Genomic DNA, 14,907 nt, shown 5'->3' with positions numbered 1-14,907 from the left:
CCAAGCCCTTTATATTTAATGTGATTGAGGATACACTTGGGTAAATGTGCTTTCGAGTTCCATGTGCTCCATTTATCTCATCTGTTCTTTATCCCCCACCTTCTGTTTCTATCTTCTTTGGAATCCGTGTTTTATTTCTTCTCACGTTTTTCGTTGAGCCATCAGTTTTTCTTTGGCTTTTGGTGTAATGCTTCTTTGATAGAATATACCATTTCCATAAACTGAAGTCTATCATGTCTAAATTAGCAGTTTTATCTCCACTTGATATCCTGTCATGTCCTACAGTCTGTCTCCAATTGATGCCTCTGTGTAAGTATCCATACAGGACTCCCATTTCTCCAGCTTCAAGTAGTTTTGCATGAAGGTATTGAGATAAAGGGGACTCTCTGCAGAGCTCTTCTCATCTACAGATCTCCCGTCTTTGTTTTGTAGCCCTGCAAAGCCTCCTTAGCGTCCAACTGTGCTGTTCAGCTGAGGGAGGCCTCTGAGCTCTGCCTGTTCTCCTTCCTGAGCTACAGTCTGTAGACTATCTGTGCGCATTAAAGTGGGACAAGTATGCACTTCACTTTGGTTGTTCACCATCTCCAGAATCTTTCTGTTCTTGATGGATGGCCAATATCTAGTTATGCATCATTTCAAATTTTATCAGATTTGTAAATGTTTATTTCATAATAAAGTTTAAGTATAATAACCTATTACTCCATTGTGGCTGAAAACGGGACATATTTTCATTCATTTAGAAGTTTCTTTTTCCTCTCTGGCACCTCCTTTACTGTCTTCTGGTTGCTCAAAGTTTACGTCTTTTTATTGGGTTGCCATAATTATGTTATTTCAGGAGAGAAATGGTTTTAGAAGAGAAATTATTTATTGCATGCCTTTTTTGTCTTATAAGGACAACATTTAATTGGGGCTGGCTTACAGGTTCAGAAGTTCAGTCCATTATCATCAAGGCAGGAACATGGCAGCATCCAGGCAGGCATGGTGCAGGAGGAGCTGAGAGTTCTGCATCTTCATTTGAAGGCTGCTAGTGGAAGACTGACTTCCAGGCAGCTAGGACTAGGGTATTAAACCCACACCCACAGTGACACACCTACTCTAACAAGGCCACACCTTCTAATAGTGCCACTCCCTATGCCAAGCATATACAAACCATCACAGAATACATATTTTATTTTTCATTGTGTTCATGCCTGGAAACTAGCATTACAGATCTCCTGGAGCTAGCGTTACAGATGATTCTGAACTGCCTTATGTGGATACTGGGGACTGAACTTGGGTCCTCAAATGTGTTTAATCTCTGAAAGGTTTTTCATGATATGACCAAGTATGAATTTTGAGGTTGGAACTGACATTTGAAATACCTTTGTCATTACTAATATTAATAAAATGCTTTATAGAGAAGCATTCATGGAAATAGTTTGTCAACTCTTAACATCCATGATGGAATTAGTTTTTGCTATCATAAAAATAATTTGTGCAGAAGCCTTGGGATATAATGTTACAAATATAATTCATGTTGACTGATGAGCAAGAACCATTTCTCTCTGTTGAATCTGGGTGTGCCTATGAGAGAGCCTCCCATATGGCCCAGGGAAGCTTAGACTGAGAACAAATTTGACATTGTATATTAGCCAATGAACATGAGCCCCACTATGAAATTTTTCCAGAACTAGGCAACAGTGCAATAAAATAAAATCTAGTAGTAGTTTTCAAATTCTTCATCATTTTGATTCTAAAGACAGTGTAGATGAGCACATGTCTTGTAGCCCATATGAACATTTATTCAAAGCTGTTAGAGGTATAGGCAGGATGCTGAGAGAAATCTGGAGTACTACATTGACCAGTGCATGGTTTAGAGAAGAACTGTTACCTAGCCTTTGCCATGTAGTGCTAAGGACCCGTGGGAATGCTGGGCAGGACCAGCCTACCCCTTAGTGAAAGTAACCCTGGGTGAACTTGAGCAAATGTTCAGTTTAACATCAAGCGGACATGTCTGTTAAGCAATGCTAGACACAGTCAGCAGGGAACGAAGAGATGAATAAGGTATAGAAACTAAAAAGGGAAGCTCTTTTCAGATCTGATAGCTGTTTAAGTCTACAAAGCTCAAGGTGCTGGACGGGCAGAACACAGTGCGAGTGTCTTTTGCTGGAATTCTGGAAGTCCTTGTCTTAAAAGCTTGACTCTTATTTAGTGTATCTTTTATTAAGTTAGCATCCCTGCTGGACAGAAACTGCCTCTACCACGTGAGTAGTTTCTTCATTCCTTTCTCAGACAATTTTTCTTGCCATAAAGAGTGGAGTTCTCTGACTAGTCTGTGAAGTGATCTAAAAGTTTACATATCTCCTTAGGCTTAAATTTCATGCATTAATCATTTATGGTGGTGTGACTCTGGCATTGATCCAAAAGCTAAGGATGGTCTAAATGATGGTGTCACCATGTTGATGGCTCTCATATAATGTTTGGGTTTGAGTTGCTAGGAAAGAAACCAGGTGATTATTCTAATAGTGTCTAATTTGGTCCATAATTACCTCACTTTGACTATTCACAACTGCGCCTGTCTAAATATAACATAAACACTAGTATGAGAGGTTTTTATCCCCCTGACTGAGCTGTTTTCAGAGTTTTATTTCATAAGCAAAAAAGGAGTTTATGGAATCCCAAGCTATAAAATATCAATTTCTAAAACCATACTTGCTTCCAATTAGACCTTCCACTGTAGGTTTATGGTCTCTGACACAGCATATGGCACCCGGCATTTTATAAACATCCACTAATGATGCAGTGGTACCAATCCACGCATCCAGCAAAGGGTCAAAGGAGGAGACTAGTTGTACATTTAAGATGTTTTATGGTCAAAGGTGAACACACTGAAGACGAGCAAGCTGGACGTTTCCAGTGAGTGCTTCAGGTTCCCCTTGGAGGTCATGTACCACACCACATCTTGAAAACCAAGTAAAAAGTGCTAAAGGAAGAGTGGATGTCTAAACCCACACCAAGGCTGAAGTTTCCTCACAGGTAGTAGGGAGGCAGGCATTTCCAGGGACCCCAAGTTGTAGTAGCAAATCTAAAACTCTTCTTTGCAGTTAGTTGTTCTGCCACAGGAGAAACCACATGCCTAGCAGATAAGTATTCGGGTTCTTGCAGTGTAGGTACGGAGGTCATTCAGAGTGAAGATTTCACTCAGCATGTGGCTGAGACTAGAAAGTAAAACTGCCTAGGACACAACTCTCCATATAAGGAGAATTAGGAGACTAGTAATTTCCACCAGTGATGGTCTAGGTGGTAAAATACTACATGTTAAACGGGGGCACTGCTGAGACCCTACTGAGGACAAAAATAATATAATATATTTTATATGGCTTGTGGGAGATTAGAGGTATGAACTGTTATGTAAATGAAGCTTTGTCAAGAAGTTTCGTTTCACAATTAAATTTGAAGGGAAAATGAGCGTTGCTCCCTCATCCCTTCTGTGCAGCCCTCAGCACAGGTAGGGTAACATATTCCCCAAACAAGCATGGCACAGTGTACTCACTAATGCACCTTGATACCGTGAATGGGGTAGAAGACAAAGCTGAATTCCTTATGTTTTGAAACAGAGGTTCCTTGTGGGGAAACTATTTAGTTCACATGAGAGCTAAGCCCAGCACTAACCACAGCCTTAAACTTCTTGCATTCATTTTGCTCATTATGTTACCATGACGATTTGAAATGTACCCATAAGTCTCCTTGGCATGCTAGAAATGCTTCCTGGCCTCTCTTTAATAAGGATAGCCTTCTAGGACATACTGCAAATGAGCATCTGCATGGCACAGTCAGTGTTTCCACCTCATCCTTTTCTTAGGGCAGTACAGTGGTTGTCCTCATTCCTCCTGATGCTGGGGTTCTGATCACACCAACCTGTCATTTCTTTGTTTAGAACAAGTAACGGGAAACTGAACCTTGACTTCTTGGTATTTAGAAGAAGGCACAGCAAGAAATGAGACTAGGGGAGGATTCTCAGCTAGTATCTAAGGGAAGCAAGGACAGGTGGTTCTTAGAGGGAAGTGAGTCAAAAGCAAAGAGTTCTGTTGGTGACCACAGGTCAAGTTTAAATATAGTAGAGACCAAAGAGGGTCACTTGGCCCTGGAACATTCCAGACATGAATCACAGCAGAATTCTCCAGGGCTGATAATCAACATGGCCTGATTATTTCATGTCTGAGTGTCAGGCAGTATGGACAAGCTTCAACCTGAATGTATTGAGAAGGACAAAGATAAGTGAACATAGTCCCAGGAGAGGATACAGTATGACTCTTCTTATTACATATGCAGCATGAAATTGGGACAGGGCACATTGTCACAAAGGTTGGACATAAGCACATAGAATGCTAAGGCTCTTGTCTACATGTGTGCGCACATGCACAGCATCTTGCAGCAGTGGGAAGGTTGGTTTTCATCCTGTATATTTTTAAGTGAAAGTGATTTCTCTATTTTATTTATATTTGTAATCCCATAGTACATCTAAGGAGAAGAGTTTATAGATGATATAGTCAATTTATCAAATCAAATTGTTCTTAGCTGCTGCTGTACTTGGAGGTCAGTTATGAACCCTGGCTCTACATGCTGTTTTTCAGGTACCATGATCAACAGGATGTCACTAGCAACTTCCTTGGAGCAATGTGGTTGATATCAATAACTTTTCTCTCCATTGGTTATGGTGACATGGTACCTAACACATACTGTGGGAAAGGAGTCTGCTTGCTTACCGGAATCATGGTGAGTGTCTTTTCCTTTCTATCTCTCTTATGTATGCTTAAGAAATCAAAAGCACTCCATATGTATAAATGATTGTCAGTTAGTTGTTGTTGTAAAAATATAAAAATAAAAAGGTAGGGTTGTCTTTTACCCCGCTGGGTCCGCACCATGGTGCCCAAGAGATCTGCTAGATATCTTGGCTGAAACACAGCCCAGCTGCACACTTTCCTACACTCAAACCCTCACATAAAAGAACACACAACACAATAATCTTAGATCCAATTGGTAAGATATAATTGCCCACTTAAACATACAAAGCCCGGTACTATCCATCCCTTGAGAACATTAATAACAACCTGTAAATACACAGAGCAGAATCTTAACATCACCTGCCATCTTGTCCTGCCACAGCTTCTCAGCCCCTCTCTCCCTCTCCTCTCTCCTCCTCTCTCTTCTCTTTCTTCAAACTTCTCTCCCGCCCATCCTTCCCTCTCCTCCAATGACAGGCCTCCTTCTATCCTGTACCTGCCCCTCACCTGTACTTTACAAATTCAATGGGGAGAAGGTTCTGGTGAAGTCACCTGATTCCTGAGTACCCTACAGGGCAGCTGTCCTGGGGGCAGTGGAATTAGCATCAAAATACAGATAACTCCAGGGCAAACCACAACAGTTAGTGATTTGCTCATAAAAACAAGTTTTGAAATAAGTTGAGGGCTTAAAGACCTATTTTACATTATATAACGTTACATTCCTGTTAATGAATGTTGGTTGGGTGAAAGGCATGGGTCTTGGAACTACTGGGAAATGCATCAACACAAAATGCAAGCTGTCCCTGCCCTGCTTCCATGGAGCCACCTGCAGAAACTCAAGTTTTGAAAGTAATTGACAAATGATTGTTAATTACACCTAAGTGCATATAGGAAGAAATAAATCTCAAGTGGTTTAGGAAACTAAAGAATAAGAGGAGGGCCTCATCAGATGTATAGCCTATAGATATTGACTTTTAAAATGAAGTGAGACTTCTGGGTAAATGACCAGGAATTGGGAGCATTCTGTCTGAAAGATACAAGAAAAAAAGTGCAGTGCATTTGGATAAAGTGAGTGGACAGAAGTAATGGGGGACATGCACAGTTAGGGACAGGGATTGTAGGACACTAAGGGAAGGTTTGCTATAATCCTGAGTGATGCTGGGTCTTTTCTCAGAGGCCTAGCAAACTTGGACATGTTATTTGCCCCTCTTCCACTGTTGTGTGGTCCATACTGCATTACCCCATTCATTTTGTTATGTGAAAACTGGATAAACCTTCTGTTCTTGAAAAAGGTAGGTAAGTTTGCTACACCTCTCTAGCCAAAGGATTGGTGGAGACCAGAGGGAAAGTAATGTTAGCGTAAATGAAATGAAAGTCTTCCTCATAGGGGCAGGAAAGGTAGGCAGATCATGAGAACAGGCCACCTCAGCCTTGAGTTCCTTGAAGACTGCAGATTAAGGCAAAGTAAGAGTGACTGGGTAGCTTTGTATGTGGTCTCCATGTTTTGCCTTTTGAGCCTACTATGCATATATTGTGGCAGGAAAAGTCCTATTGGGCAAGACCTCAAGTCATAAACTTGCAGTCAGATGCCAATTTGCTCTTGGCAGTGAAGCATACCCTGTGGCAGATTGTGGGGTGGCCATTTGACCCAGTAAGGTAGCAGAGAGATCATAGGCACAAAAACTCAGATGTAAACCCTAAAGGGGAGAATGTCAACTCAATATCTTTACACTGTCCACACACAGGAGAGAATACCAGCTGGCCTTTTTAGGTCCACCCCGAATGGAGTCACTTGCAGCATCTGCTGAGGAAGACTGCCCTAAAGATTTTAGTTACCTAAAAGGACTGAGAACCTGAGCATCAGGAAAATGGGGGTATGCTTCTGCCCTGGGTAGAACTGAATAGAGATAAAGCAACCAGCTATGCCAATTTAAAAACAACAATAGTATCAGGATGACCACCAAGCCCAAATTATAATTTGGTGCCATAATTTAGCATTATTTCCTTGTTAAAAACAGTTTTGTGAATTTAGTGAACTTGACATTATTTTCACAATACCTGGTATGGCTCATTAAGTGTTTGATTTTTTAGAATATCTCCTCTTTCCCCTCAAATAATAGTATTTTATTGTATAGCATAAAAGTTTAGGAAATAAAATATATAGAATTATATTTTTGGAAGACCCTATAACAAACCCACAAGGGACAATAACAATGCTATTTATAAAAACAGAAATGATAACTACAGTCTTACCTCAGTGTTTCTCAAGATCAACTTGCTAGGTGTCCTTTTGTGCCAAGAGGCATCCATTTTATTATTAGAGGGGTGACCGAGGGGCTTATATACTTTTGTTGCAGACACAAATTTGACTTTAACCTTCCCTGGGCACAGGCACCTTGGGATACATCTGTCTTCTCTTAATATTGCTTTGTGTCTAATGTCTCCAGAACTGCCTTGTCTAGCTGCACAGAATCTCTTCTTTGCCTCCTTCAACTGCTTCCTTGATTAGGTTTCACTACTGATCTTTGTTTTGGAAAGGATGTTCTAAGTATCCTTTAATCTATACAGACAAAAAAGGTTCTGTGTAATGAAACATACATGACTTCATTCTTGCTCTGCAAGCTCACTGCATAACAACAGTCCTTTCTGAAACCCGGGGTCTCCATTCTCTCTCTCTTATAAGAGCAGATTGTTTAACTGATCTGATTAAAGACTGTTTACTTGCATACATACAGAAATCCACAAATCCTTGAGTAGCCTTCGTAGACATGTTTTGGAACAGTGCAGTGGCCCTCCCTTGAGACCAATAGTGTCAGGCTACTGGGCAGTCTTTGGGATAAGGTCTAAGAAGAGGATTATACCCTCTGTAAATTCCTTAGAGATTTAGAGCAATGCATGGAGGCAAGCTACATATACTGTGGAAAATGCCTGAGTGAGATTTGTAAATGAATATAACGTTATACAAGGCTAGTTTCTTGAAGATGAAGTATGCTTGCCAAATTTCATTTTTTTTTGCTTTCTTTTCATTACAGAAAGTATGATAACTCTTAAGCACTTAACCAGAAATAATTTCTTATTTCAGTATTTATTCGCCTATTCTTTGGATTTTTAAATCATATACTTATGTAAACTACATATTGACAGATTTCCCTTGAATGTCTCAGCTCTAGTCTTTTAATAAATTGTGAATAAGAAATACAATTTATATACTCTTCTGAAGATAGCCCAGGGTCACTCTGCATTGCTGGATGTGACTTCAGAAGTACTCTGCCTTCTGTTCTTCTCGATTGCTCAGCTTTTTGACCCTTGTGTCTATGACACTTTGACAGAATTTACACCTTCATGTGGTTCGTTTTTATTTTGAAGGAGGTTGGTCTACATGCTAACACCTACAAAGACTCCTCAGAGCCCTGCTTGTTTTCTTCTGAAAGCTAATTGACACTGATGAATTATAGCTTGTCATTGTCCTTGCTGCTTACATTAGTCAAAACTCAAAATTAGGGTATAATTTAGAAGTTTTTGAAAAGCTGAATTTGTGCCACGGGTCATACATTTTTAGAGACAAGGACATTAGACTAAGCTTACTTCTGCACTACTCTGGGCAGAAATAGATCATAAAGCCATGAGGAGAGATTGTTTTCTATAACATTTCTCATAGAAAACCAAATAGCATTATAAGAATTTGGGCCACCTGGGATGGAGGGAGGGATTGTGGGAGGTAAGACAGGAAGTGGGAACAGTGATTGAGATGTAAAGTGAATAAAAAACCAAAATCATGGTCCAGGGCTGTAGAAATGTCTCAGAAGTTAAGACCACTGGCTGGATCTTCGGGAGGTCAATTTCCAGAAACCACATGGTGGCTTTCAGCCATCCATAAAGTGATCTGACACCTTTTTCTGTCTCATGTCCTCTTCTTTCATGCACATATGTATGTAGAGTATTTACCTACATTAATTAAGTAAACAATTAAATCTTTTTCAAAAAATTAACCTATCTTCACCTGAATTGCTTTTTGGGAATTAGAGACATAAAGCCTTTCCTGCAATATCTAGCTTTGTTTACAATATTAAACACCAGTAATTATGGAATTCTTTAAAAACAAGGAGAACTTGGATACTGATTTCAGGAAGAAATTTAGCATTGGGTTTGGAGATCTACATCAGTCATAAGTACTAGCTTGGAATGCTGAAAGTCCTAATTTGATTCCCATTCTCTCTCTCCCCCTCCTCCCTCTCTCCCTCCCTTCATCTCTTTCTGTCTATCCCTCTCCCTCTCACTCTTCCTCTCCTCTCTCTCCCACATGATCAGAAACCTCAAGTAGAAATGTGCCTTCTGCCGAGATTTGCCTATGAACAAAATCTCTCTTCCTGCCTTCTGCATGCTTTTGTATGTGTTTATAGGTCTGGAAGGGTCAGAGGTCAGCATCATTTATCTTCCTGAATGAGTCTCTACCTTAGTTTTTGAAACAGAGTCTCACATTAAGCTTCTGCTCACTGATTTGTGTAGGCTGCTCAGCCAACAGTCCACACATTCTACCGTGGGGACTTTTATAGGAATGCTGGGAGTCCAAAATTAGTCCTTTCACTTACATGTCAATCACTTTGCCAGTTGAGCCATCTTAATCCTCATCTCAGTCCCCAACCCTGGGTATTATGTTTAAAGCATGAAACCATGGAAGAACTTAACAGACGTCACAGTACTTTTAGTACAAAAGTATTAAGGTTATAGAATAATTCCTCTACTCTTCCTCTATTTGAGGAAACACTGAGGACCTGAAGATGTCCTGTTTGGGCTGTTGTCATAAACAAGGAACTGAATTCTAACTCATTTCCTTCTCTATTTGAAGGCAAATAGTCAGATTTCAGTTTCCATTTTGTTTTGGGTTTTTTGTTTGTTTGTTTGTTTGTTTGTTTGTTTGTTTTATTTTGTTTCAGCACCAACTAGTTTCCAATTACCTCCAGTTTTACAATAGGAGTCATCATTTTACCTAGCATTATCCTTTCTTCCATTTTCTGTCTCCATGTGTGAATGTAACACATCCTGCAAGCTATGCATTTTCCTTTACTCCTGAATAAATGATTGTTTTAAGAGGAATCATGTTGATAAGGGCAACTTTTCACTTTTACTAGAAAAGTCATTCATGTATAGCTTTGGCTTCCCTACTTCTGTAACATGATCATAATTCTTCTTGGCCATCTGGCCCTTTAGACTATGAGCGAATGAATTTTGAGGCATGATTGTCTTTAAATGTAGAGTAATAGCCGTCTATTCAAAGGTGTGAGTGTAAGTGGTTCTTTAATAAGTTTTCTAGACTTGATTAAATAATCAAAGCAAGATCTCCAGGTGACTCAGGTTTCTTCTATCTCACTAGTAATTCCATATAAAGATTTCCAAGTTCATAGCGGTTTGAATAACATCACACTAATCAGTACTTTTTTGTTTTATTCTGGAAGCCAAGAGAATGTCAGTCCAGGGTAAACCCTCTATACTACTCTAGAACACTGGGTAGTAATTCCATGAACTTCAAGGTTGTTGGCTATCTTGGTGTCAGTTGAGGGGGCACCCTCTGAACTCAGTTCCAAAGCATTCTGGACCAGAGCAATGAATTAGTTTAGGTCACATCGAATCCCATCACATAAGACCCAGAGACAGGAGTAGATGTTTAATTTCATGCAGGAATGTGTTTTATTCAGAAAGGAAAGGAGAATTCTGTCCTTTGTCAGTCAGAAAACTAAGTTTATGATCAACTGCCTAACTAGCACTTTAATCCTTTCTAGGATTGACTCAGATCAATCCCAGGGAAATTGTATAAGGAGCTTGACAGCTGCTTTCTCCAAGCAACAGGCAAGTGTACCAAGGAGCTCTTATGACCGGCCATCTAAATTTTCTAACCAAGCAGCACTTTAGTTTTTAGAGCTGCCCTTCACTCTCTAAGTTCACAAACTCACACTGGTACCCTTTCCAATAAAAAGCTTTCAATGCAGAATGACTCCAGGCTGATGACCAGTTTTATGCAATACTTCCTTCTTTCCAGCCCAAGAATACAAGAATGAGCTGACCTAGCAAATCATAGAAATGGGTTTCCTAGTCCCTTGGGCTTCATCCCAGTACTAAAACATCCCCAAGCACACCCTTCCTTTGGATGAGGGCATTTAAAATGAGCACTTGCCTTCCAGCAGTAATGCCAACTTGATTTAAAGAAAATCAGAGGAAGGACATTTTTGATAAAGGGAAATATTTTCATGACCTGAGGAAATGTTGAAACACTCTAATGGGATATTAAACTTGAGTGATTTAGAGTATTTTCTTTGCCAAAATTGATGCTTTACCTATTTGTTATGAAGGCATAATTATTTGTGTCAGGCAAGGGCAGTAAAATATATTTATGTTTCTTAGCTATTGAATCAGTCACCCTCAGAAATTCAAAGGTAGGTGATATTGTCAAACATTTGTTTACCTACTTCTTGAAGAACAAGTTGATAGATATATTAAAATAAAAGTTAAAGACTAGAAAGATGCTGTTCTGTTATTGCAAGAGAAGCTGGGTTGAATTCCAAGCACCTGAATGATGGCTTAAACCATGTATAACTCCACTTCCAGGGAAACTGATACTCTCTTCTGACCTCTACAGGCACCAGGAGTACACATGGTATATCAGCATAGAGACAGATAAAACATTCATATATATAAAATAAAGGTTAACCTTTAAGTGGTTCTATTCATTTTAGATTAAAAGATGGACATTTAAGAAGTATATTTTTGGTAAATCTTGATTATCACTGAATACTCTAAATTGACTGTGAAACAGCAGTTTGTACTCTAATAAACTATTATACAAACCACACAAGAATAATTTAAGACTGAAAGACTTTGACCATTAGTGGTTTTAACAGGCCATTAACCACAGTGGTAGGGATTCTGGGATTAAAAATAAATATCATGAATTCCATTATTAAGTTAGATTTTTAAAAGACGTCTTTTTATAAGCAATAATTGAAACATTCCTGCAGTGTTCTATCAAAGGTGCTTCATTTTTTATGCCTGTCTTTAAGTTAACTTCATCCCAAAATAGTATTTCAAAATGGTTCTTACAGGATTCACCATCACTAGGTGATCAGGAATAAAAATGCATGCTGTCAAATTTATTGAGCACTAATCAAAGAACAAGGAGTAATGTTGGCTGACAACTCAGACCAACTGATAAAATCCCACTCTGTGATCCAGAATATCCTTGAACATGTGGCAATCCTCCTGCCTCCTCTTGCATCCTGGATGTCAGAATGTCTGCTACTTCTGTAGTGTAATGGAAAACTGAGAAGGGAAGCCATCACTTTTATCTGCCACAAGTGAAAACCCTCCACATGTTGGGAATGGGTTATAACTTACGCTAGCTGCCATTTCAGTTTGGTCCAGCTCAGGCTCCAAAACATTAATACTGCCTCTCATGACTTGCTTTTCCTGACAGAAGCTGACTCCACCTCTCTTCACTTCTCCAATTTTCTTTCTCATTTATCATTTCTTTTAGTAGATGAAAAGATGATAGACTATGCATAGAAAGAAAACCTACACTTTTATTTTTAATGTATGGGGTCAGAACCACCCTGTCCTCACATTAGTTTTAGGTGACTAGAAGGCAGGTTAGTGATTTGCTTTGGATTCTCATTAAAAACAAATTAAAATGGGTGAAAAGAAGCCAGGATTTATTTCCTAACTTTGGTGAAAGGACCATGACTCATCATATTGAAGGCATACAGGGATCTTAATTCCAGAGAGGAACATATGTTAGTCCCAACTGTTTCTACATGGGCTGTGGTGGTGATGAACACTGGAGAAAATGTAAAACCACATTCTTATGTTATGAAACAGAATGGCCCTGAGTAGACACTGAGTAGACAGAAGCAATGACCCATTACCTCAGTTACTACAGCCACTCACCTATGGCCAGGAATCCTCCTTGAACTCTGAAAATGTTCTGACATGAACAGTTCTGGTTTTGCACAACTCTAAAAAACTAAACAATTGAAGTTATTTTTGAAGCACAGTTGTACACACACACTTATTTAAAGAACTTAGATAGGTCTGAGCTTACAGTTTCCCTAATTATAACAACACTGAAACATATGGAGAAGATGGCTTTGTTTTTAAGTTAAGGCTTTATATTTAAAAGGTTTCTTTTTTTTTTTTTTTTGCCCCCTCTTGCGATGCTTTGTATATGCTTGGCCCAGGGAGTGGCACTTGTAGGAGGTGTGGTCTTATTGGAGTAGGTGTGTCACTGTGGGCAAGAGCTTTAAGACCCTCATCCTAGCTGCCTAGAAGCTAGTCTTCTCCTAGCTGCCTTTGGAATAAGAGGTGAAACTCTCAGCTCCTCTAGACCCATGTCTGCCTGGAAGCTGACATGCTCCCACCTTGATGATAGTGGACTGAATCTTTGAACCTGTAAGCCAGTACCAATTAAATGTTTTCTTTTATAAGAGTTGCCTTGGTCATGGTGTCTGTTCACAGCAGAAAAACCTTAACGAAGACATCTTTTATGTAATTTTAAGACTGTGTCTCTCTTATACATCCCCATGTCAACCTCCAAATCTCCAGTAGCTGAGGATGACCTTGATCTCCTGTTCTTCCTGCCTCAACTTCCCAAGTGCTGGGATTACTGGTGTGAGCATCATACCTGAAGTCAACAACAGGGTTTCTAAATGTCCGACTGGGTGAAGCTTACAGTCAGATAGTTAGGATAATGGGGTCAAAAGTATAGGAAACAGTTGAGAGATTACTAAATTGTTGGATTCGCTTGCTTCTCTGCTTTGCTCTCAAAGTACTCGTTTTAAAGAACAAGTCATTTGGTGACTTAAAGAGCACTCCTCAAGAAATGGGCCAGCAACAGGAAAGGGTAGAGCCCAGAATAAGCACAAGGAAAAACTATTTCCCAAGACTATAGATGCCAGTGATTTTCCACTCCTATTAGGATTTTGACTTCTTTCCAGAAGGATCTCAGCAGTGGCCACCTGCCCAGGGAGAAAAATATTCATCATCTTGTGCCAAATGCTATATCATGGCTGTCTGTAGCAGTTCGGAGCCCCTTGGTTTTCATATTCTCTGCCTATTGGAGGAGCCAAGCTGAGGAACAAGAGGGATCAAATAAGTAACAGGTGTCCCTGTGGGTCACCAAGTGCTAGCTGTCAGACAGTTGTTCAGATTTTGTAGCTGAAGTTTAAAAGCCAGCAGCATAGGTGCAGATGTTTCTTCTTAAAAATCTGTTCTTCTTTCATCAGTATCTAGCACTAAAACCATTTTAATTGTCTTCAGGGAGCACAGTATATCATGGTACTCATCAGCCCTCACACCTGCATGTTTCTACCATCTTTACCAGTAACTGGAAGAGCTATAACTCTTTTTAAGGTTAAGTGCAGCTTGCTATATTCTGTTCATAGCCTCCTTCCTCTACAGGACAGACTGTCAGCAAATCATTCACTGCAGGATTGAATAGGTTGCAGATACCATCTCTGAACAGCGGGGCTCTTGTGAGTCTAGTTCATGATCAAGGCTATGAACTGCTGATTTAAAAGTTGTAGCAGTTACAGGGCTGGAGTAAAGAGTCGGAGGCTGGGTGACTGCTCTTTCTGAGGGCCCATGTGCAGTCCAACCAAACACATGGCATACGCACATTTTTTTTAAAGAAAGGTTAAACCAGATGTTAAAAAGAAATAGTGGTGACTTATTTGATATTTATCAATAGCACTCAATAGAAGTCTTCATACTTAAAGAGTTCACCAGATAAAATTAGGTGAACTGACACTTGTTTTGATATCACGGGTATGTATGAACAATCATAAATGGGGAAATGTGTGATACTGAATATAGATATCAGTATCATGGAGTGTGGGGCTAAGAGTAGGAAACGAAATCAGTGTTAATCCAGGTCCACAACTGAATCCTGGCTTACCTCAGCTTTCAATGGATCTAAAAGCCAAGGATTAACTAGATGATGCCTGTGAATATAGCCTGTCCTTTCTGGTGATGATCTTCTCCAGAGAACTAAGTAAAAAAATCATCAAACACTGTAAATTTACATAAAATGTATTCAATCATTGAGGTCATATTTCTGTGATTGTAATTAGCATGCTATAGCAGGATAAACTAACGTATT

At 39.6% G+C, this 14,907-nt stretch overlaps 1 protein-coding gene across 5 annotated transcripts in view; it reads left to right on the top strand.

Moving 5' to 3' along the window:
* Positions 1 to 14,907, top strand: part of Kcnn2 (potassium calcium-activated channel subfamily N member 2) — a 148,767-nt gene that overhangs the window by 110,411 nt on the left and 23,449 nt on the right. For all 5 annotated transcript variants that reach the window (XM_032885843.1, XM_032885840.1, XM_032885841.1 and 2 more), the window contains one exon: positions 4,614 to 4,755. In XM_032885843.1, the coding sequence (XP_032741734.1) occupies positions 4,614 to 4,755 (142 nt within the window). The remainder of the gene's footprint in view (positions 1 to 4,613; positions 4,756 to 14,907) is intronic.

This window comes from Rattus rattus, chromosome 15, assembly GCF_011064425.1.
Source record: "Rattus rattus isolate New Zealand chromosome 15, Rrattus_CSIRO_v1, whole genome shotgun sequence".
NCBI lineage: Eukaryota > Metazoa > Chordata > Mammalia > Rodentia > Muridae > Rattus > Rattus rattus.
This window is presented reverse-complemented; position numbering and strand designations above follow the sequence as displayed.